The following is a 24,880-nucleotide window of genomic DNA, read 5'->3' as shown; positions in this document are numbered from 1 at the left end:
CAGTGACTAATTTTTCCCTAAGTTCTGAACCATGGCTGAAAATCCCCATGTGATTCGGATAATTTCTGTACTCTCCTTAAAACAAACTTAAACATCTTCTATCAATTCTAAAACCAATAAGCAACTTAAAACTCAGGACTTTAGCCCAAAATATATCCACCTGTTAAGCTTTCTACCCGGAGCCACAGATTTTTATTTAACCTTAATAACTTTATAATATATGTCTGCATTCACTCTGCCTGGTGTTACAGACATTTATCACAACTCTCTACTTGGAGTCAGTGACTAATTTTTCCCTATCTAAGTTCTGAACTGTGGGTGAAGATCCCCACAAGGTTCAGGTAATCTCTTTACTCTCGTCTTTCTAAGAACAAACTTAATCACCTTTTAATACCTGTCATTAAGACGTAGCTTGTCTAACTAGGATTTCAAGCCAAAATTCCCATGGAGCCCATGTTAGGAGGATTATGAGTATCCTGAAAGACTTTCTAAACAACTTTCTTTAAAAAGCAGCTTTTAATCTCTAACTCTCTGATCTGCCATTACTTATCACACAGCAGGGAACCTACAGCCTGACAGCCCAGGCTACTTTCCTGTTTCTTTGTTTAAATTCCTGCCCTTGAGTGATCACATGACTTAACATGGCACTGGCCTCCTCTTACTTAGAAAATAAAAACTTTCTCTCAATTCTTAGGATTACTAGTGGATTCTTGCCCATCATGTTATTTGCCATCTGTTGTAAAAATACAAAAAATAAAAAAGTATGGCTGTCTTTTATCCCCACTAGATCCGGCACTGCAGTGCCCTAAGATATCTCCAGAAGCACACTATGGCGGCCCAGACTCCATTACACTTAAATCCATACATGAAAGACCACACAGCACAATAACCTTGGGCCCAATTGATAAGATATAATTGCCCTTGGGGTTGGGGATTTAGCTCAGTGGTCGAGCGCTTGCCTAGGAAGCACAAGGCATTGGGATCGGTCCCCAGCTCCGACAAAAAGAAGAACCAAAAAAAAAAAAAAAGATATAATTGCCCAATAAACATACAAATCCATCCATCCCTTAAAAACATTTGTTAACAACCTGTAACAGCGTGGAATCTTAACATCACCTGCCATATTTTTATTTTTTATATTTTTACAACAACAGGAGTTTAAAAGGAAAACCCCAGGGTTTTAAATCTCAAGACTTTGGGGAAGGGACCTGTCACACTGGATTAGTTGTTTTTCTATGGTTCTTTATTTATTTACATTTCAAATGTTGTCCCCCTGCCCAGTCTCCCCTCTGCAAAGCCCCCACTCCACCCCACCCCTCTCCTTTGCTTCTAAGAGGGTGCTCCACCCACCCACCCACTCCAGCCTCAGCCTCACCTTTCTACCATCCCCCTAGGCTTGGGCATCCGGCCTCCAGAGGACCAATGGCCTCTCCTCCCATTGATGCCAGATAAGGCAGACCTCTGCTACATATGTAGCTGGAGCCATGGGCCCCTCCCTGTATACTCTTTGGTTAGTGGTTTAGTCCCTGGGAGCTCTGGGTGGTCCAGTTAGTTGATATTGTTGTTCTTCCTATGGGGTTTCGATCCCCTTCAGCTCCTTCAGTCCTTCCCCTAACTCTTCCATTGGAGTCCCCAGGCTTAGTCTGATGGTTGACTATGAGTATCTGAATCTCAGTCGGGTGTTGGTAAAGCCTCTCAGAGGACAGCCATGCCATGCTCCTGCCAGCAAGCACTTCTTGGCATCAGCAATATTGTCTGGGTTTGGTGTCTACAGATGAGATGAATCCCCAGGTGGGGCAGTCCTTTCCTTCAGTCTCTGCTCCATTTTTAGTCCCTGTATTTCCTTTAGACAGGAGCAATTCTGGGTTAAAAAATTTGAGATGGGTGATGTTAGCATTTTGTCTAAGCTCCACCCCCATAGAACCTGGCAACAGCCAGGTGTGCTTGACAATATAAAAGGGGTTGCTTGCCCCCTCCTCACTCTCTTGCTTCTCTCTTGCTCTTGCCTTCCTGCCCCCATCCTCTCCTCATTCCCTTCCCACCCTCTATGTGCTCTTGGCTGGCCTCTCTCTCTCTCTCTCTCTCTCTCTCTCTCTCTCTCTCTCTCTCTCCTCCCCCCTTTCCTTCTCTCCCTCTCTCCCTCTGCCTTCCTCTGTCCCTACTACCCTCTTAACTCCCCTCCTCATGCCCTGAATAAACTCTATACTATACTATACTATACTATACTATACTATACTATACTATACTATACTACACTATACTGGCTGGTCCCTCAGGGGGAAGGGATGCCTCAACATGAGCCTGCTGAGGCACCCCCTTCCCCCATACCCCACCACACCTCCATAGAATATATCCCCCTCTCTTCATCTTTTTATAAACACATCAGCTGGGTGGCCCAACCCTCAACTGGGGGCCATGTGTATCTACTGGAGGTGGTCTCTACAGGTTCTATCTCCCTTTTGTTGGGTATTTCAGCTAATGTCATCCCTGATAGGTTCTGGGAACTTCTCCCTTCCCTGGCGTCTGGGACTTTCTACTCGATACCCCTAGTTCCCACAAGGACACATCTTAGCATGCTAAGAAAAGGTTCAAAACAGGACGCACATACAGGGAAACACACAGACACACACACACACACACACACACACACACACACACACACACACATTTCCTCTTTTTTTTTTTTTTTTTTTTTTTTTTTTTTTTTTGTTTTCAGAGCTGGGGACCGAACCCAGGGCCACAGACAGACACAGACAAGACACCGACAGAGCAAATCCCAACCCCCGCACATTTCCTCTTAAAGACACAGACACACACAGACACACACAGACACACACAGACACACAGACAGACACACACACAGACACACAGACAGACACACACAGACACAGACACACACAGACACAGACACACAGACACACACAGACACACACAGACACAGACACAGACACAGACACACACACACACACACACACACACACACACACACACACACATTTCCTGTCATAGTAAATGCCACAACAAGAACTGGCTAATCCTGACCCTTGCCTAGAGGGCAAGGGCGGGTCTCTCTCTATTGATTGGTTGGCTGGTTGGCTGCTGTCCAGGCCAACCAATGATTGGTCAACAGCGAGTCAGGCTTTAGGATTTTAGGTCTAAACTCCAGCCTGACTGGCGGCGCGCCATCGGAGAGACATGGCTGAGCTACTTGTTATCTTGCCCACCCGGGCAGCTGTGCTCCTTCTCTTTTTCGCTACCGTCTCCGGATCCACGGGCCCTGGCAGCAGGGAAAGTCGAGGGTCGTCGCGGATCCCTTCCCAGTTCAGCGAGGAGGAGCGCGTCGCTATGAAAGAGGCGCTGAAAGGTGAACCTCCGCCCCCTTGGGCTCAGATGTGGGTCCCTTAGTCCCCAGTCAGCGTGGGACTTCCTCCCTCTGCAGAGGGACTGCTCAGACTGGAGTTCCACCCGCCACATATCAGGCAGGCCCAGCCAGCGTTCCCCTAGGCGTTGGGGACACTGTGCCCTGGTCTAGCATGCCACTCGCGTTGGTGTTCCCTTGCCTAGCCTGGAGGCTCCAGCTTCTCTCCGCACTGTTGGCACCCATCCTACTCCTGCCTGTCTCCAACAAGTAATTGTAGCACTTTCCACTCTAAATCTTTTAACCTTTTAAATCTCTGCGGTGCCTTAAAACAAAACTGATTTGCTTCTTTAAGTGATCCTCCCCAGGGTTCCTGCAAGGACTAAGCTCTGAATAACATTTTAGAGTCAATAGGACTCGGTGGTTCTGAAGAGTGAATTATTCGTGGAGTGTAATATGTAACTAGTTCTCCCCTAAAAAACAAAACAAAACAAAACAAAAAAAACAAAAAACAAAAAACTTAGCAAGGCAGCTAACTCATTAGCCTTTCAGGAGAAAAGAGCATTTGGATAGGCTCGTGGGAGGCCTTGTGACCACTGGGCTCAACTTCTCTTTTCTGTTCATTAAGTAGTGGATTAATAAAAACCTGCCTTAGCAAACATACACAGGGACCAAATGCTAACCCATAGTGGCAGATGGATTGTGCCTATAACGGAGTGACACTTCTGGGAATAGTTTTCCCAGAGCATCACAGAGATAGCCCCTTGCAAGTGGTGGGCTGTCATCATCTAGCTCTCCCTCCCCCTTCCCCTCCCCCTTCCCCTCCCCCTTCCCCTCCCCCTCCCTCTCCCCCTCCTCTTCCTTCTATCTCTTCTTCCTCTTCCTCCTCCCCCTCTTCCTCCTCCTCTTCTTCCTCCTCCTCCTCTTCTTCTTCTCCTCCTCCCCTTCCTCCTTTCTTCTTCCTCCTCCCCCTCCTCCCCCTTCTCTTCCTTCTTTTTTCCTCCCTCCTCCCTTCCTTCCTCCTTCTTGTCCTTTTTGGATTTGGTTTTGTCTTCCATTCAGGACAGTTTCCTGCTCCTCCAAGGTGCTGGGATTAGAGCTGTGTGCACCACTGCATTCAGCTATGGGTTGAGACTTCAATCAGAAACACACAACCTCTGTCAACTTTAATCCTCTAACTCTGACCACTGAATCCCAACAGGTGCCATCCGGATTCCCACAGTGTCTTTCAGCCACGAGGAATCCAACACCACAGCCCTTGCTGAGTTTGGAGAATATATCCGAAAAGGTCAGTTTACAAACTAAGGGCTAAGGGTGGCAGACCTACGCTGGAGACTTTGTCCTTGACAAAGGCAATAAGGAAATACATTTTCATTAATAGAAGGCAGACAGTCACCTTCCCAGAGGTTGCCTTTTACTTTGCACGTAGGATGTGTGAAAGGGTGAATCCAAACATTACACAGCGGAGGGTAAAGTGAGAACCAACAGATTTGCTTTTGAAGAGCTAAGAACTGGGAACGAGCTGAGAGTTTGGGTTTTGACTCGCCAACCTTTTCCGTAAATATATGTATCGGTTAATGAACTCTGTCATTAACAGGTAACACAAGGGATTCACTCTCCTGTGCAGATGTCTAGAATTCTGTCCAGGCACTTCCGTCCCCACTACCATGCACATTGACACAGATACAGGCACCCCACCTAGTGGGCTCCGTTTATAGCAATCATCAACACATTCCTAAGGCCTGCCAGTACTGTGAATAACCTGCCCTGGAAACATCTGTACCTGCATACACAAGTATGGCTGCACAGTGCCGGTTTTGTCTCCACAAAACACAGTAGAAATGCTCTTTTCTTTCTTCATGAAAGCATTGTTCATAATAGCCTAAAATGGAAACAGCCTACATATTTATCACGACACAAATAGCCAATTAAAGCATACATTGTACAGTTGCTGGGAAGATGATGGCTCCGTGGTGAATAGCACTGACTACTCTCCCAGAGGGCCCGGGTTCAATTCCCAGCATCCACATGGTGGCCCACAACACCTGTACCTCCAGTTCCAGGGGATCAAACACCCTCTTCCACTCTCCATGAGCACTAGTAGGCACATATGGTATACCAACATACAATCAGGCAAAACACACACATACTTTTTAAGTAGACAATAGTATTAATTTTAAAAATATTAAGCACAACTGTCCAAATCCGTGGATTTTACATGTGTGGAGTCAATCAATCTTTTAATGGAAAATATTAAAAAGATAGACATGGTGGCTCACACCTGTAATCCCAGAACTTGGAAGGCTGAGGCAGGAGGATCATGGGTTTCTAGACTTTGTGGTAAGAGCCTGTCACAAAACAAAACAAAACAAACAAAACAAAACAAAACAAAAACTTGCTGTGCTGGATAGTTTAATGTCAACTTGGCACAAGCTAAAGTCATGAAGAGAAGAGAATCTCCATCAAGAAAACGCTCTATAAGATTGGGCTGTAAACAAGCCCGTGGGGCATTTTTCTTAGTGATGAATGGAAGAGGGCCCAGCCCACTGTGGGCGGTGCCATCCCCTCAGCTGGTGGTCCTGGGTTCTATCAGAAAGCAGGCCTGTGCAAGCTAGTAACAGCACTCCTCCATGACCTCTGCATCAGCTCCGGCCTCCAGGTTATGGCCCTGTTGGAGTTCCTGTCCTGATTTCCTTCAGTAATGAACAGTGCTAAAAGAAATGTAAGCTAATTAAACCCTTTCCTCCTCTAGTTACTTTGCTCAAAGTATTTCATCACAGCAATAGTAACCCTAAGGCACTTGTGTATGTCTCTGTCTCTCTCTCTGTCTGCCTCACCCCGATCTTGTTTTGGTTTTGGGACAGTCTTCAACCAAGGTCCTCCTCCCTCGGTCTCCTGAGTCCTGGAACTGTAGGCACGTGTCCTGGGAGTTTTCTTAAAAGAAAAAGATCTTAGAATTTTGTACATAGTGATTATGTTTACCTCTGAGTAATTTGGATATTAGAAACTATTACATCTATATTTTAACACAACCCTCATCTGTAAACCCGTTAATGTGTGATAGCATGTTGGGCTAAAATGAGTCAGATCTTGAGCTATGACCCATAGAGTATGTGTGCGTGTGTGTGTGTGTGTGTGTGTGTGTGTGTATGCGTGCACGCGTGTGCGTTTTACCTGCATGTATGTCTATGCACAATGTGTGTACAGACTCTTCAGAAGCTAAAGGAGGGCATCAGATTCCCCTGGAACTGGAGTTACAGATGGTTGTGGGTCACCATGTGGATGCTGGGAACTGAATCTGGGTCCTCTATAAGAACAACTAATACTCTTAACCTCTGAGCTATCTCTCCAGCCCTAATATATAGGAGGGGTTTAATCCTGGAGGGAATGTCTCTGTGTGTACCTATACAATATATTGCATATATTATATATAATATACATATATTAAAATGTTTGCACATATATGGAAGAGGAATTATAGAATCTGAATAGATGGATCAGAATTTAGATTTCTAAGGGGCACTTGTATTCCAAGAAATACAGAAAAAAAGAAAAGAAAAGAAAAAAAGGGGCTGGAGAGATGACTCAGTGGTTTAGAGCACCGACTGCTCTTCTTGAGGTCCTGAGTTCAAATCCCAGCAACCACATAGTGGCTCACAATCATCTCTAATGAGATCTGATGCCCTCTTCTGGTGTGTCTGAATACAGCTACAGTGTACATATATATTAAATAAATCTTTTAAAAAAAGAAAAAAAAGACTTGGGAACAGGAAGTGGTGGGGAAACAGAAGGAAACCACCCTGTGGCCCACGCGTGCTCACTGCTTCTCCTTCCTCCTCCTCAAGCCTTTCCTACAGTGTTCCACAGCAACCTTATCCAACACGAAGTCGTGGGGAAGTATAGCCACCTGCTCACCATCCGAGGCTCGGACCCCAGTTTGCAGCCCTACATGCTGATGGCTCACTTTGATGTGGTTCCTGCCTCTGAAGAAGGATGGGAGGTGCCCCCGTTCTCAGGCCTGGAGCGCAATGGGTTCATCCATGGCCGGGGTGCGCTGGACAACAAAAACTCTGTGATGGTCTGGAATGCTCTGCTTACTATCTGACTTAGGGGGTTGATCGGGATGGGAGAGTTCGACTGGTTTGGGGGAGGAAAGAGGCTATGTTGAAAGAATTGGTGGTAGGAGGCCTGGATGGTATTTATCCGTTTTTAACTCCGTTTTTCTGAACCTTGATTTCTCAACCACATAGGAATTGGGGGCAGATGACCTCCTGCACGGGGGCCCTTTCAGTGGACCTTGACAAATGCATGCTTTTCTTGGCTCTGATCACCTGAATTTGAATGAGCTTTTCTCCTGAATCCTAGGCAATTCTGCAGGCTTTGGAGCTCCTGTTGATCAGAAACTACAGCCCCAAAAGACCTTTCTTCATTGCTTTGGGCCATGATGAGGAGGTAAGCCACCTTGCCCAGTACCTGTCTCGGGGCCCCTTCTGGAGGTGGGGTGCTTTACCCAGTATGCCCATCAGCTACAGGGGTTCCATGAAATACTCTAGCCATTTGCCAGTTTCTCTATGTGTCTGTGTGGCAGAATCAAACTCCTGCTAATATCTAAGGCAAACAGACAGTCTGACATTTCTACCCCAGGAAACCTAAGTACAAAAGAAAGAGAGCCGGGTGTTTTCTCTGTGGTGATGCCACTGTCTTTAAACCTGGACAGCCGCTCCACTGTCTAGGTCCCAGTTTCATTTCTGAAGTTAGTAGGGCCCAGAAGGACTCTGACTCTCACATAGTTCTGCGAGACAATCATCTCGGGCTCCGCCCCACCGAATAAGACTAGGAAGGAAGATTCCGGAGTGACAAGTGAATCCGCCTTTGCTGTCTCTCTCTATCTGTTTCTGGCTGAGAAAGACTGTGGCTTTGGTCATCTGTCTGCAGGTGTCTGGGACAAAGGGGGCTCAGCAGATCTCAGCACTCTTACAGACGAGGGGTGTCCAGCTAGCTTTTCTTGTGGATGAAGGGAGCTTTATCTTGGAAGACTTCATTCCAAACCTCAAGAAGCCGTTTGCCATGTAAGTGGAACACCTACACCCTTCCACCCTCTGGAGAGTTGTCACTCTATCTGAGGTAAATACAGCCCGCCATCTGTAAGACACGCTCAGATATCTCTCACGTTCCTCTTCAGCATGCCCTGGGCTTCTTCTAGTGTTGATTTTTTTTTTCCAAAGCAGCAAGAAGCTGACCTCCCAGACCACTGGACCATCATACAGGTGGACCTGTGGGTCTTTGGAATAACTCGGTAGGGAGGCGGTCTGAAGACTCACCTCTGATCCTCCCCCACAGGATTTCAGTCACCGAGAAGGGTGCCCTTGACCTCATGCTGCAAGTAAACATGACTCCAGGCCACTCTTCAGCTCCCCCAAAGGAGACAAGCATTGGCATCCTTTCTGCCGCTGTAAGCCGGTAAGCAGCTCCTGGCTGTGCTCCCAGGACGGCCTTGGATGGAAGACCGGGCACTTACTCACTCTGAGACTGAAGAGCCAGCCTGTGCTCCCTGCCCTGAAGCTGGCCTGGGGAGAAAAGGTGCAGGTGACAGAAGGGACAAAGCCACCAATACCCAGAACAGTCCTGGGGTCAAAAAAAAAAAATCTATCAGTACAACTAGTAGGCATGAGGGAGCCAGTAGACAAAAGCCAAGCCAACACCTTAGCCTGGTAGTCCAGAGCCTAGCCAAGCAGTGGGCAGTGACCAGTCAAGCTGTCTAAAGTCTCCTGCTGCTCCAGCAAGAGGACAAAGATAAATAAGGGACACCGGCTGTGGATGAAGAGTCAGGGTTTGCAAGAAGCAACACTACCTGTGTCTAGGTTCTCTCAGCAAAGTGAAAAGAAAGCATGCTGGTTACTTTGTCAGCCTGACACAAACTAGAGTCACTGGACAAAAGGAAGCCTCGATTGAGAAAATGCCTCCATAAGGGCTGGTTGGTTCAAAACCAGTAGAGCATTTTCTTAGCTCGTGGTTGATGTGAGAAGACCCATCCCGTTCGGGGTGATGTTACCCGTAGGCTTTGTGCTATAAGAAAGCAGGCTGAGCAAGCCGGTAAGCAGCATCCCTCCACGGTCTCTGCAATCAGCTTCTGCCTCCAGGTTCCTGCCCTGTTTGAGCTCCTGTCCTGACTTCTTTCAGTGATGTGGAAGTGGAAAAGTCAAATTAACCCTTTCCTCTCCTCCCCAAGTAGCTTTTGGTCAGGGTGTTTCATCACAACAAATAGTTAACCCTAGCCAGAACGGAGAACTGCGTCCATCAGATAGTGAATGAATAGCCACCATTTACCAAGGCTTTGTGTCAGGGAATATAGAGAAAAAAAAAAGAAAGAAAGAAAGAAAGAAAGAAAGAAAGAAAGAAAGAAAGAAAGAAAGAGAGAGAGAGAGAGAGAGAGGGAGGGAGGGAGGAAGGAAGGAAGGAAGGAGGAAAGAAAGAAAGAAAGAAAGAAAGGAAGAAAGAAAGAAAGAAAGAAAGAAAGAAAGAAAGAAAGAAAGAAAGAAAGAAAGAAAGGAGATGGCCCCTGTCCTAAGTAAGGCCCAGTTGGTAGAGTAGACTGGCAGTCCTGGCACAACTTGGTAAGCACCACGAGACTGGACCCAGGGTGCAGAGAAGCAGAGCAAAGGCAGGACATGTCCCTGACTTACACCTATGGCCAGAGACGGAGCTCAAGTTCCTCGATTCAGGTTGGTGGAGGTGGCAGGCAGGCTCATGACTGAGCAAGGATGTTGAAACTTTTACCCATCTCCCTTATCTTCAGGATGTAGATCTTGGTCTGGAAGAGATTTGATCCTAAGAACTGTTTCTCTTCCAGACTGGAGCAGACACCAATGCCAAACATGTTTGGAAACGGGCCATTGAAGAAGACATTGAAGCTACTGGCAAATGAGGTGTGGGAGGAACGCTGCATGCCCTTGGCCAGCTATGGAGGAAGAGCAGAAAGGGGGTGGAGAAGGAGCTGTAGAATAATGAAAGGACCACTGTGTCAGTCAGGTCTCCGTCCAATCTCACCTATTCCCAGACAGCTGAGCCAAGAAGGGGCTTGTTGTCTGCAGCTGATGGGACATATCTGAGACCCTACAGTCTAACATTACCCAGGTCCCCTTGAGAGCTGGCTCCCACTCATCCTTGAGGATGCTGAACGATTGTTCCAAATAGTCAGATGTGCCCACCCAGGTGGAAAAACGCCTCACTCCGGCTTCATGCAGACTGAGCAGCTGACTCAGTGGGGACTTGAGCTCTGAGGGCCCCGAGTTAGGCCTGAAGTAGAGAGACTCAGGCTTTGACAACAACGTCCTCACTCTGCCGACCCCCTTCCTACTGCTAACCTTGTTCCTTCTCTTTCAGTTTTCCTTCCCTACCAATATAATCTTGGGGAACCTGTGGCTATTCCGTCCCATTGTAAGCAGGTAATAGATTGTGTTTACTCCTCTAAATCTCTCACCTCAAATACCTGCTCCCAAGCCCATTTCTTGGCTTACCTGGCCAAGTCATCCCTCTACCACAGATACTTCATGTTATTAATGTATAGCTCGTGTCTCTCTCAGGATTGAAAATCTCTAAAGTTTAGGGAAGAGAATGAAATCCCAAGCTTCCCTTTCTCTCCATTGTACAGTTCTTCCTGATGGCTAACCATGGCCTTTTTGGTTCAGGGTAATGGAGAGGAATCCCATAACGAATGCGTTGGTCAGAACTACCACAGCCCTTACCATGTTCAATGCAGGAATCAAGGTAACGTGTTCCAGTTCCTCCAGCCACACCTGCACCTCCATCCCTTGACTTTATCTGTGGCCACAGTATGAATGACAGAAAGGGCCAGCGTTGTCCCCCACCACTCTTCCTTGCCATCAGTTGTTTAAGTCTCAAGAGCAAAGGCTCCAACAAAGGTCCACAGGCCATTGAGGGTGCTGGTCACATTGACCTATGTATGTGTAGAGGGGGCTGGGCCTCCTAACCCATGCCCTGAATATAACTCCACTTGTTTTATACTTTCCTAGCACTTCGGCCATATACACTAAAACTTTCAAACCTCCTTTACCATTAAAGGTCTCTATTTTTTTTTTTATTTACTTGTTCTTTTGGTAGTTAGAGACCAAGCCTACCGCCTTCTACCCGGTAAGAACTCTACCCCTGAGTGAGATCACCAGCCAAGTAGAATTTTTTCTTGAACGTCTCTGTTTATAAAGATTTATCCACCAAATTAATTCAGTGGATGATTTATGTATGATCCCCTGGTATAAGTTCAAAGAGATGTTCGATTGCCATTTATAAAATCTATGCTATCTTTTCCCAAAGTCCACCTCAGTAAATATAATTTCTGTGAGTCTTATTTCCTAGGATTAAAAATCACTAATCTGATAAGCTTTGATTTTATAAAGACAGCATTTCGTTTCCAGTATGTTGGCCCATTTGCAGTTGTACTGTTTTGTAACAGGTATCTCTGGTTAACAGACCAAGCCTATCCAATGTAGGCTTTGAAGAGACTTAGACCCACCCACAGTTATCAGTGTCACCAGCACAGTTCCAGGGACCATCATTTTCCAGAAGTACCACATGATCTGGAGAAACTATACTAACCTGCAACCCAAGTTTGATTTGGGCTGGAAATTTTGTTTTGTTTTGTATACAATGTTGCACTCTGTAGCCCTTGCTGGCCTACAATTTACAATGTAGACCTAATGTTGGCCTAAAACCCACAGATCCCTGCCCTCCTCTGCTTCCTGAGTGCTGGGAATAAAGGCGTGTGCCACGGCACTGGTCCCAGGCTTGATACATGTGAATGATGCCTCCCAAGTTTACTCCTGACATAACAAACCCGACCCAACCCAGATTATCTCCACCAGCTGCTGTTCCAAATAGTCCTATATTTCCAGCTATGCCCCTATATAATACTAGTCCTGTGCTCTACTATTTGACCTGTGGTTTTCTCTCCATGGGGTCTGCGGGGTATTCCATTTAATTCTACGAGAATTCAATTAAACTGGGGCAAGTAGCATTGCCCCAACTTCCAGCCAGGATAGCAGAGGTGCAGCGAAGTAGCAGGTCCTCAAAACTCACACTGGCAGTTTGTAAACAGCCCAGCATATCCCTGTACCTGTTGCTTTTTGGCTTCTTAGCAGTTCACAGAAAGATAAAGGAAATCTCTCTCAAAACATAGCGGAAACGGCCTTGTAGCCTGTCTTCTCCAACTGGTCATAGGTTCAGGCAAAAAAAATCATCAGACATGCAAAACAACCACTATTTTCCCTTCAGGGATTAAACGCAGGTATCCCTTGAGGGATTGAGAATCTGGGTCTTCCACCACAAATAAGCACTAATGTTAACAGAAATGGCCAGGGCGTCCTGGGAACACACACGGAAGCCTCCCAGTGGCATAGAACAGAGTCGTCTGGGCAGTTGCAGGGAGAGCAGTCCTGCTCTGAACTGCTCTGTGATCCCTCCGGGACCATTAAGTGCAAAGATCTCACCTAAAGCAAGGGCCCTAAAAGTGACTGTAACGGCAGGTGGAGGGCTGGGAGCAGACAAAGGCAGACTCCATATTAAACCAGAGCAGCTCTTCCTGCTCCTCCTGGTGGTGGTTGGCGTTTCCTGGGCAGGGACCAGCTATGGAGGATGTTCACGTGAGATAACATGGTTCTCTGTCTAGGTGAATGTCATCCCCCCATTGGCTCAGGCGACAGTCAACTTCCGAATTCACCCTTCGCAGACAGTACACGAGGTATGTACTTATGCTCCGAAGAGAGGTCCCCCCATCAAGAAGCAGGACCCTCAATACCTAAGGTTTGGTTTTGGGTTTGTCTTGAAAAGTCCCTATGCAGCAACTACATAGGATGGGAGGCATCTGGTTTGGGAAACAAATACAAATGAATGATAGAAGTAAATCTTTATAGTGGCTTGTGGGATAGCTATGTGCTTGCTACCATCCTTAGGTAGACAGACGTGTGCACTCACACCACCCAGTAAGGAAGGAACTATACTGTCCTCACTCTGCTAAGGAAAACTGGGGTGTGGTACAGCTGAATGGCTAAGCAGTGGGCCTGCGATTATGTAGGCAATAACCCAGCTCCAGGGGGCTGCTTCCTTCTGCAGCTTTTTACTGCTGCTGTAACAATCAGGGGAGAACAGAATCCCACAGGACCGCTGCCAAGCCAACTCGAAGATCACACAGTCTTTTATTAATAGACATTCGAGCCGGCGTTAAAGGATCAATAAGATGTTGCTGAGAATAAGGTGTTAAGGGAAGCCCTTGGTCCTGCCAAGGTTGGACCCCCAGTGCAGGGGAATGACATGGAGGCTGGTAAAGGGGGGCTGGAATGGGGGGGAACACCCTTATGGGGAAGGGGGAGGGAATAGGGGGTTTATGGACAGGAAACCAGGAAAGGGAATAACATTTGAAATGTAAATAAAGAAATATAGCCAATAAAAATTTAAAAAAATTTAAAAAAGAAAAAGATGTTAAGGCCAAAGAGTAGGGTAAATGAGAAAGTAAGTGGAGTTTGAGACCAGCCTGGGCTAGAGGCTTGGCCTCACAAACAACAGCACATGTGAGTTACACTAAGGGAACTCAGCAGGGGTGTGTGTGTGTGTGTGTGTGTGTGTGTGTGTGTAACAATAATAATTAAGGAGGCCACATTTTCTTTTCTTTTTTTTTTTTTCTTTTTTTTTTTTTTTTTTTTTTTTTTTTTTGGTTCTTTTTTTTTTGGAGCTGGGACCCAACCCAGGGCCTTGCACTTCCTAGGCAAGCGCTCTACCACTGAGCTAAATCCCCAACCCCTGGCCACGGATTTTCAAAAGAATGTAGGGACATTTCAAAAGAATACGGAGGAGTTAGAGGGTAGAATGATATAAATATAGTATGAAATATGAAATATATCATATGAAATTCTCAACAACAAAACCAAGTAGATGAAAAGCAGCAGGGGCTGGGGAAACGGCTCAGTAGGAAGTGCTTACCTTGTAAGCGTGAGGACCTCAGTTTGGATCCCGTACCCACAGAAAAGCCAGACAGGCAGTGCACCTCAGTAACCCAGCACTTGGGGAGCAGAGACAGGAGGATCTTTGGAGCTTGCTGGCTACGGGTCAGTCTAGCTGTATGAGCTCTCAGACCAGTATGAGATGGAGCACACATTTAACCCAAGGGCTTGGGAGACAAAGGCAGGTAAAACCCTTAAGTTCAAGGCCAGCCTAGTGTGTATAGCAAGTTCCAAGCCAGCTTAGTGTTCCATTGCTGAGAAGAGACACCATGCCACAGGGATTCTTATGAAAGAAAGCATTTCATTGGCGCTCACAGTTTCAGAGGCTTAGTCCATTATCATCACAGCAGGAAGCATGGCAGCATCCAGGCAGATATGGGGCTGGAAAAGGAGCTGAGAGTTCTACATCTCGATCCACAGTTGCCAGGAAGAGAGAGACCCTGGGCCTGCCTTGAGCTTTTGAAACCTCAAAGCCCATCCCCAGTGACATATTTCCCTGATAACCAAGCACTCAAATATGTGAACCTATGGAGGCCATTCTTATTCAAACCACCACACGAGTCAAGATTGAGGCAGAGAGCAATAGGGAAAGACACCCAGCATCGACCTCTGATATGCACATTACACATGTGTGCGTACATGCACACACACACACACACACACACACACACACACACACACTGACAACTAAAAGAAAAGGGGCAAGCCAACACCTGGCAGATGAATAGCAAATTCTAGAATCCATCTCCTCAAGGGTCAGACACACCTAGATTTCTACCCGTTGGTCTTTAAGAGTTCCTCTTCCCATATAAGACTCATCTCTCCCTGTGTGGAAGGAGGCCCACGCCTCAGACTCAGGAGTGGGGGAGCAGCCTGCCCAGCCTTGGGGAAGGAAACTGAGCTCAGTGTGAATCCTGGATTCAGCAGCTTTCCATCAGGTGCCAACCTTGTCCTCTCCCTGGAGGCTCACAGGACCAGGAAGTCACTGGATTTCCTCAGCCGAGCTTTCCACCAGGCTTTTTTTCCGTCCCATTTTAACTATCCTTTTCCCAAAGGCTGTTTTCCACCAACAAGAGCTTTCATCTCCCTAGTCCTGGTACTTTCCCCTCCTAACCACAGAGACCTTCCCGCCTGGTCTATCTGATGACACCTCTGGAGTCCCCTGGACTCACCCTGGCCACATGCCCCATTGAGGGATGGAAAGTCTCCATGCTTTAGAAAGCCCAGAGGACCCATTTGTCCTGGAAACTTCTCTTGTCCAGGGGCCACACGCTCAGAGCGTCATGCTGGATCCTGTGGGCTCCACAGTTCTCTTCTCCCGTCTGCAACTACTCTTGCCCACAACCTAGAAGAGGTAGGAGGCCAGGGCCACACACGCGCTAGGTGAGGGCCCTCCCGTTCTATCCCCAGCCCCTCAGCACTTTTCCCCACTTTGTCATCTTGAAGCAGGGCCTTGCTAAGTTGCCCAAGCTGGCCTTGAACTTTTCATCCTCCTACCTTCTGTCTCCAAAGTAGACAGAATTATAGGCCTGCACCCCTGGACCCTGCTAGACATTCTTCTAAGTACTTGGGATAGTGATGAGCAAGAAAGACAAGATTCCCATTCTAATGGTACCTGTGGTCTAGTGAGGAGAGACAGCAAGGAGCAAGTAATCAAACGAAAGAACAAGACTCGTATAAGTGGTTAGCACAAGGTAACCGGCTGCTCTGTCACCAAGTGATTGTGCAGTGGCAGAGGGGACATAAGCAGAGTTAAATGCCACGGCAGTGGCGTTTCAGCTCGGGCATATTGACATGCTTTCCCTGATTCCCCCCTGTTAATATATTCATTATTCACTTTATACCCCATCAAGACAAGATCTCACTATGTAGCCCCCACTGGCCTGGAACTCACAGGCCTTCCGGCTTCTGCTGGAATTAAAGGTACGCACACATGTTGGGGATTTAGCTCAGTGGTAGAGCGCTTGCCTAGCAAGCGCAAGGCCCTGGGTTCCGTCCCCAGCTCCGGAAAAAAAAAAAAAAAAAAAAAAAAACATTTAAAAAAAAAAAAAAAAAGGTCGCACACCACACCCAGCCAGGACCCGCCTTTATCCCTGCCCGATGGTCAATGAGAGGTCACTCTGAGCTATGACTATTGTTTATCTGTTGGTAATACACATAACCCCTCCAGCAATAATTAGAGGCTCGATAATGGGACTAGAAGAAGGGACTCTCCATGGGGAGAGAGATCTCCAAGGTTGCCCTTTGAGCTGTCCGTCCGCAGTCCCGGCGCATTCCCATAGTCCGTGGTGTCCTCTTTTATGTGGAGAGTTATGTTCCTATCTCATGAGTGTTCTGTTTGTGGAAGGTGAGAGAACATGGGCTATTTCAAATCTGGGCAGGTCTGAATGGTTGTTAACGCCAGCTCCCATCCAGCTGCCCGGGCTACTTACTGGGAAACCCGTGACAGGCGGTCGTCAATAGATACCAGTCCACCGCTTAGCAACCCGATTAGGACTACCTTCTTTAGGATGAATTTGAGGAATGGCTTCCTGTGACACCTAACCCCATTCCCTTCTCTCATACTGTGCATGCTGCACCGAGTAGAACGTAAACACGGAGAAGGATCTCAGCTCTGGGTGACAGTTGAACAAGAAAAGGCACAGTGAGTCGGGACCTCGCCCAGGGTCACACCACTGGGGGTGATTGTCCAAAGCACAACGTTTCCGTCATGCCTTTTCCCATCCTTTTCCACTCTGGGAATATCTCTTACCTCTTCTCTACCAGTCCCGTGTCGTCCCTTCAGATTCAACGCCAGACTGCGCACCTACGAAGAACGCCGTCCTGACCCTTGCCCCCTAACTGTGTACAATGGGCAAGGCACTTAGTGACACAACGCCCGTTATTCATTATTTTCATCGGTTCTTGGTTTTTACCGCTTAAGTAGTCTACATGTATTACGTTTTACCTGCTCAATACTGTAGATAAGGGACTGGGGCTGACACAGCCCCTGCCTTTGAATCTTACTCAAGGGAACCAATCTCCGTATCTTCTTCAGTTTCTAGATGTAGAAACCTCTAGAGTGGCCTGAAGCAAGAAAAGCAGGCACAGCCCCTACCTACTGCATAAGGGATGACTTAAGAGACTTTTCCTGGAGTAAAGACATGTGTGAAGAATATGTGTGTATGGCAGGGGGGGGTGTTTCTTAACATACTGAGACTTGAACCTGGGGTCTTGTGCATGCTGGACAAGCATTCTACCATCCAGCCACACCCACAGTGAATTCAGTATTGGGAGCACTGGGGATACAAGTAAAATTGATCTAAATGAAAATGGGTTCTTATAAATCAACCTTCCACTCCCCCGAAGGGCATTCATTTGCTTTGATTCCAATGGGGTTCTAGATGTGGGAGCCTTCACTGCTCTCTCCAGATGCAGCCTCTACCACACTTCTAGGGGCCGTTGGCCTGACATGAGTACTCCAGATAATACCCCCATTGTGGTGATCTCCAGGTCTGAGGCTCCAGCCCTGAGGCCAGGAGATAAGCAGCTTCAGACCAACCGCTGTTCCCATGGTTGACACTAGGCTTTTTGTTGTATGTCTGACTGGATCAGGGACCACTGTAAGCCCCACTGGTCCACTTCCTCACATGACCTGAGCCTCAGGTCTGTTACTCTCCTGGGACCAGATTTCATTGGATTCCCCCTCGTCACCTCAGGCTCCATTTTCTGGGAGTTTCCTCATGGTCCCTCTCAAGAAAAAAAAAAGGCAAAGGGAAAAACCTTCAACTCCAGCTCCACACTGACTGTGAGTGTAACTGAGCTCAGCTCTCTCTCTGGCTTAGTGGATTTGATTACAAAAAAAACGCAGCCCAAGAGAAGGGGGGAAACTAAGTGGTGTGGCTCTGTGGTGACCCCTCCAAGACTCTCTGGTTGGAGCAGGATCACCCCTTGAAATGGCTGAGACTCCCATCCTGCCATCTCTTACACTTTATCTAAAGGCCACGGCTCACAACCCCCGGGTGGGGGGGGGACCGTTTCCAGATTATCCAATTTCCCATCTGACTCATGGCTGTAAAACAATCCCCTCAAACACTTAGCTGAGTTCTGCAATGCTTTCTAGGAAGTGGCAGCTCTTACATCACCCCACAGGCAGTAAAGATGGGGGTCCGACTGCAAAGCCAGCCAGCTTTCCCTCTAAACTCCAGAGTGCTACCTGGCTGAGACAAAGGACCTGAATTTGGTGCTCAGATGGCAGTCAGTGAGAACTCTAACCCTCTTCGCTTCTACACTGAAGGTCGTAGAACGCGTCCAGAACATTGTGGCTGATGACCGAGTCCAGTTGCATGTGTTGAGATCCTTTGAACCACTGCCCGTCAGCCCCTCTGATGACCAGGCCATGGGCTACCAGCTGCTTCAACAGACCATACAATCTGTCTTCCCGGAAGTCAAGATCATTGTCCCCGGTAATGACTTCATCAGCTGTGGCTGGTGGGTGGTGGGAGCTGGGTCTGCTTCCTATCCGACGCCCCTTCCCCTACCCCCAACACAGCCATTCATCCGGGAAACAGCTGGCTGCTTCTGTCCCTGGAACTGTATTTTCCCCTTGGAGTGGAAGCGGGAAAGCAAACAGGAAATAAGCAAAAACAATAAACTAGGTCAGTTGAATGGTAGTGGGTACTTGCTTCACCTAGGCCAGCAATGATCTTTGCCTCCCTGACATCGAGAGGGGACTGGCCTAGGATATACCTCTCCTGGAGGAGTTACCTCCCCACCATCCAAGGATAACAAACAGCCCAGCACCAGGCCTTAGAATGTCAGCCCACGACACACCTGTCAACCCTGTCCGCTTCAGTCTACTGCCTGCAGGTCCCCGAGCACTTTCCCCATCTCCTAGCATACTGTCCAAATCTGGCAGTGGTTCTCCTAGGGAACTTCATAAAATCTAGAACACCTACTGTGAGATCCAGAGTCCAGAGATGTTCACAGAGAGCCACAGGTAAACCTACAGAGACGGAATCGGACGCGGGATTTCCTATCAGCTCAAGTCCACAAAAAAGGCAGAGAATAGTTGGACCCTGGCTCTCACAGTCTACATCCTCCTGTCTCAGCCTCAAAGGCTCCCTTCACCCCTTCCAGGACACTGGCCATAATCCAGCTAGCAGGGCTGCAGTAGGGGTAGAGAAAACCAACAGGAAGAAATCCACAAAGCACGGAATTAGACCCAGGTACCCGTCTGAAATCAGAAGAGGGGAATAGCACAGAATCCCATGGCGAGTCACCTCACCACACTTTCGATGATTCTGGAAATGCCTTTCCCCAAAGGGCCCGTCTATCCAAGACAAATCCCAGCCCAGCTGGCTGACCTACCGATCCTTGGGGTAGTAGGAGACTAGAGGGAGTTTCCCATGATTGTCCCATCCAATCTTTGCCTTCAGGGCAGAGTCATCTCTCGGAAGATGAGACCAGCAGAACGTTCTGGTCCACGAGGCAGGATTGTGGTTTATCTTGGTAAAATGCCCCACTCTAGTTTATTTCTTCTGTCCTAAGTGACAGCAAACGGCCCTGTCTGTGGGGATAAAACAAAAGCACTGGCCTCCCTGGGCATCATGAGATGAGAACGACTTAACTCTGGACTGCTCAGGGCCATCTCACGGGGCTTCCAGGGGACTCCGTGTTCCTGGTTAAAGTTCAAGCTTTTGTAAGGATTTGAAAATGGGCATCTTAGAAAATAATTTTTCTAGGTGCCGAGCAGTGGTGGTGCACACCTTTAATCCCAGCACTCAGGAGGCAGAGAGAGGCAGAGGCAGAGAGGCAGAGAGGCAGAGAGGAGGCAGAGAGGCAGAGAGGCAGAGAGGCAGGGGCAGGGGCAGAGGGATCTCTAAACTCCAGGCCAGCTTGGTCTACAGAGGGAGTTCCAGGACACAGGGAAGCCCTATTTCAAAAAAAAAAAAAAGTCCTAGGCAGATGCTCTGAAGAAGTCTCAGGCATGGCGCCCAGTCAGTCACCCAGCGCCCCTTCCTTTGCTGGCTGTGATGCTCACATAAAGTCCGTTTTCTCTTCCTCTTCCCTTTCTAGGTATTTGTATTGGCAACACGGACACCCGACACTATGTCAACCTGACCAATGGCTTGTACCGGTTCAACCCCGTTTTCCTGAAGCCTCAGGACTTCAGTAGGTAAGTGGGCGTGGCTAGGCAGCACGGCGGAGAGGAGGTGTATCCGATCTGTCCCTTCCCGTTTCGGTGACCTGCAGAATAGAGGAAAGCCGGATTTTGACAAATTAGGGAGATTGTAGAAACCAGATTGGCATCATTGCTCCGGGAATTGTGGGGATAACACCCCCCACCCCAAACGCACACTCCTCTTTTCAAAGCTGGAGATCAGATGATCGGTGAGAACTCTTTGAAAATAAGATCTTTAGCTAAAGCTGGGTGTAGTGGCCTATAATCTAAAGCTGAGATACAGGGATAACCATTTTTTTAAAAAAAAGATTTATTTATCTTATTTTATGTATGAGTGTTTTGCTTGCATGTATATCTGTACACCATTTGCATGCATTGCCTTTGGAGGCCAGGAGAGGGCACCCAAGAACAGACGGTTGTGAGCCAACCAGGATTCAAGCCCACGTCCTTTGGAAGAGCACACAGTGCTCTTAACTGCTGAGCCATCTCTCCAGCCCCATGGACTGTCAAATTTAAATTCAGCCTGAGCTATGTAGCAAAACCATGTCTAGAAAGGGAGGGAGGGAGGGAGGGAAGGAGGGGGAGAGGGAGGGAGGAAAGGAAGGAGAGAGGGAGAAAGACGGAAGAGACCCTTAAGTAGTCTTTCTCACTTTGGGAGAATGCTCACCCCTGGACCTCACTTTCTCTACCTATAAAATAAAGAGACCCACCAACATTCTTTTTTTTATTGAATATTTTATTTATTCACATTTCAAATGTCATCCCCTTCCCCTCTGCAAACCCCCTATCCCATCCTCCCTTACCCTGCTTCTATGAGGGTGCTCCCCCACCCACCCATTCCCACCTCACCGCCCTAGCATTCCTCTACACTGGGCCATCAAGCTTTCACAGGATCAAGAGCTTCCCTTCCCATTGATGCCAGATAAGGCCCCTTCAGCTCCTTCAGTCCTTCCCCTAACTCCTCCGTTGGTGTCCCTGTGATCAGTCCAATGGTTGGCTTTGAGTACCCACATCTGTATTGGTCAGGATCTGGCACATCCTCTCAGGAGACAACCGTATCAAGCTCCTGTCAGCAAGCACTTCTTGGCATCAGCAATAGCGTCTGGGTTTGGTATCTGTATATGGGATGGATTCCCAGGTGGGGCAGTCTCTGGATGGCCTTTCCTTCAGCCTCTGCTCCACTCTTTGTCCCTGTGTTTCCATTAAGCAGGAGCAATTCTGGGTTAAAATTTTGGAGATGACCCACCAACATTCTTTAATAAGCAAACATATTGGTTTCAAATGTGGGCATGTTATTTGCCATCTCAGAAGGAATACTATGGAAATCCAAAATGTGAGCACCGATTTTAACTGTTTGATAGTTTCTTCAGCAAATTTTGACCCTTGAAATTTGGGGAGATAATTTCCATTTAGCCTTCAGCAATGTATCACACATCAGACCCGATTTCTTCACCACACCACAGGTCACTTGAAACAGAGTGAAAGCATTTGAATGTATTCTTAAAAAAGGCACTCACTAAGCAAGTCATAGTGTCCCATGCCTTTAATCCCAGCACAAGGGAGGCAGAGGCAGGAGGATCTCTGTGACTTCAAAGCCAACCTGGTCTACATAGCAATCTCCCGAAGCACCAGGACTACATAGAGAGGCCCTGTCTCAAAGCAAACAGCATAGTATTCATGTTTGAGGGTTTGTTTGTCAAAATTGAGGGTGACCCCTCTGTTTCCTGTCATGCTTGTATTTTGTGGGTGAGTGTGAGATCTGATAGCAGGGTTCCTAGCCAGAGACTTGAGAGGTGTCCTGAAGTGTTGCCTTTTCTGCCTTGCCTTACCCCTGGTGAGCAGAACCTTAGAGAACACTCTAGCAGGAGACTCTATCCTAAGACAAAAAGAAGAATTAGGAAGATAATTCTCCAAGGGAAGACATGGACCTCAGAGCAGAGAGGGGATACATCTCCATGCGTTTAGCCTTTATCTTCCCCACTGTCCTTGTACATGAGCACAGGTCCTTGAGAAATAACCGCTAGGTCATACATAAGCTGACTGACTTTTCTCACCTCGCACCCATGGAAGACCAAAGATCAGTTGTATCGAGGGGAATAGGGAGGCAGGGAGGGTGCTCTGTGGCGACTCTTAGGCTGTCATCCTTGACATTATCCCCTCCCCCAAATTCTTCTTCCCTCAGTGTCCATGGAATCAATGAGAAAATCTCCGTTGAGAGCTACCAGAACCAGGTGAAGTTCATCTTTGAGTTGATCCAAAATGCTGACACCTACAGCAAGCCAGTTCCTCATCAGCATGAACTATGAGACAAGGACCCAGCTGGGTGAGGGGTGCCCAGCGCTGAGCCAGGACTCACCTAAGGGGAGAGGAGCTGGTATTAAGGAAATGTTTGGTGGAAACCATCCTATAACGCAGAGTCCACCTGCCTGGCTCCCTCCTCCACTCACCGAGGAGGAAAGGGAGATGAACAGAATCTCACCTGTCATCCTCCTGACACCCGTGTTCTTCCCATGAGTGGCATCTGCTGCCTGTCCTGCCTGTTGGCCTGTCTCATGCCGGTGGTTACTAACTATTCCACTTTCCCAGCCTGTCTTAACAAATACAGATTTGGGGAACACCTCAAGCAGGGTTTAATCTAGAATAGAGTATTGACTTCAGATACTTGAGCCGGACTGTCTTCTAGAATTTCCTTTCTCCTGTCTTCTCTCCCACTTGGGAGCTGCCCCTTGGCCTCTTTCTTCCTGCCTCTGCTTCCTTCCTCCGGTTCATTTCCATATCTGCAGTTAAGATTCAAACTGAGAAGCTCCCGTGATCACAGTCAAATAAAGGGGTCCATGTAGTGACTGTCAAGCTGGCCTCCGACAAGTGAGTGGGGAGCTGGAGACTTTGCAAGAAACCCAGAACTCCTGGTTCCAGAGGCTTGGGCTCTTGGGATTGTTGTTCCCCTCCCCTGCCCTGTTCCTGCCACCTGCTGTTGCTGCCCCACCTCAGGAAGCTCTAATCTGTGAAAGCATTTCCCTGGCACCGTTTATGGGCTGAGCTCCCAAGAGAGGAACACTCAAGATCCAGCTTCTCAGTGGCTCCCTGGCCCTGGCTTGTCCTGTTTCAGAATGACCAAGGGGAAGTGGAGGGCAAGGAAGGGGATGGTTAGAGGGGCTCTTCCCTGGACAAAAGAAGCAAGCGTCCATTAGAGTGTATCGGAGCTCTTGTCTTCTCTCTGGACTCCAACCCTACGCATATTTGAATGCACTCAGTAGCTGCCAGGTCGGGGGCATTGGAAAGCCACATTTCTTGGCTCAAGGCCACCATCTCTGCTTTGTGGATGACAAGGGGAGTCAAGGTCACACAGGGAGACACAGAACCGGAGCTTGAAAGGCTCCCTCTTTCCCCTCTCCAGACTAGCACCTTCTGTGTCTCTCAGCAGTTTGACAGTTCTAGGTTCACTTGCCCCCCCCCCTTGGAAATCCCCATTCTCCCTCCTCCCAAGTCCGTACCTTCCTCCCAGGATGTGAACTGTTCCTTTGAAACTCTGGCTTAATTGTTAGCGTTAGAAACAGTGTGGGGATTATTCGAGCTTTTTAGCTACTCCTGCTAAGATTCACATTCCTTCCTCACTCTGACTTTTTGGCCAACTCAATACTTACTCAGCTTTAGTTGGAGGGCAAGCGTAAGAACAAAGATAATCCTTCACTTTCGTGCAGAGCTCTGTGAGATCATCTTATGCATGCCTTATCTCAGCCCTGTGAGCATGCTGTCATTACCCCTTCCTACAGAGACTGGCTACACATCTTGCTGGAAACAGTTGTCAAACCTTCATTACCTTGCCACCGGGACCATTCTCTGATCCTGAATCACCTACTCCCCACTGATTTCTTATTTAATTCTCATAACTACTGTGGCATGAGTACCCCCACTGTTGTTATGTTGTAAACTTAGTCATATGAGGAAAAGTATTCACAGGGAGGGAACATGGCCGACTGGGTCTTGCCTTTGTAGGGTCATTAGGATTAGGCCCTGGGTCTGAGCTCCATCCTTGACTTATTAATGGCTTTTTTAAGAAGAGAGTTTGGGCAAATGGACACATTTAATCTGATACGGACAAGGCACCATGAATACCTGTGTCAAAACATCACAGTACTCCATCCACTAAATCAGAGAAAGAGAGGGGGAAAGAGAGCAGAAGACAGACAGGTTCATACATGTACGCCATGTGAGGGCCTATACCATCTCTTGCACAAGGAGACCTCATCCATCAGGGGACAAACCAGTGCTCCCCACATGATTTTAACACTCCCGAGCTGTGAGCCGAAGTAAACCTCTTTTCTTTATAACTCGACCCGGTTTGTGTCA

The 24,880-nt window shown here is 47.8% G+C and overlaps 1 protein-coding gene across 1 annotated transcript; it reads left to right on the top strand.

The window, feature by feature from the left end:
• The first annotated feature begins 3,177 nt into the window (after positions 1–3,177).
• On the top strand, positions 3,178–24,866 carry Pm20d1 (peptidase M20 domain containing 1). Its single transcript, XM_032915615.1, has 13 exons — positions 3,178–3,364; positions 4,560–4,646; positions 7,204–7,436; positions 7,724–7,810; positions 8,294–8,427; positions 8,699–8,818; positions 10,209–10,284; positions 10,742–10,803; positions 11,047–11,125; positions 13,041–13,112; positions 18,644–18,812; positions 20,425–20,524; positions 22,713–24,866. Exons 1-13 carry the CDS (start codon positions 3,196–3,198, stop codon positions 22,834–22,836), a joined length of 1,512 nt encoding a protein of 503 aa, XP_032771506.1. The 5' UTR covers positions 3,178–3,195; the 3' UTR covers positions 22,837–24,866.
• Positions 24,867–24,880: the final 14 nt, after the last annotated feature.

This window comes from Rattus rattus, chromosome 10 (assembly GCF_011064425.1).
Source record: "Rattus rattus isolate New Zealand chromosome 10, Rrattus_CSIRO_v1, whole genome shotgun sequence".
NCBI classification, from domain to species: Eukaryota; Metazoa; Chordata; class Mammalia; order Rodentia; family Muridae; genus Rattus; species Rattus rattus.
Note: the sequence above shows the minus strand (reverse complement) of the source record. Positions and strands in the feature narration are given on the sequence as shown.

What these genes read in the sequence shown, in the direction of transcription:
- Pm20d1 (XM_032915615.1), top strand. Translation starts at nt 3,196, where the DNA reads ATGGCTGAGCTACTTGTTATCTTGCCCACCCGGGCAGCTGTGCTCCTT. An exon ending in CTCAAGAAGCCGTTTGCCAT is followed by an intron (nt 8,428 to 8,698) that starts GTAAGTGGAACA and finishes CCTCCCCCACAG; the next exon opens with GATTTCAGTCACCGAGAAGG. An exon ending in TTCCGTCCCATTGTAAGCAG is followed by an intron (nt 10,804 to 11,046) that starts GTAATAGATTGT and finishes TTTTTGGTTCAG; the next exon opens with GGTAATGGAGAGGAATCCCA.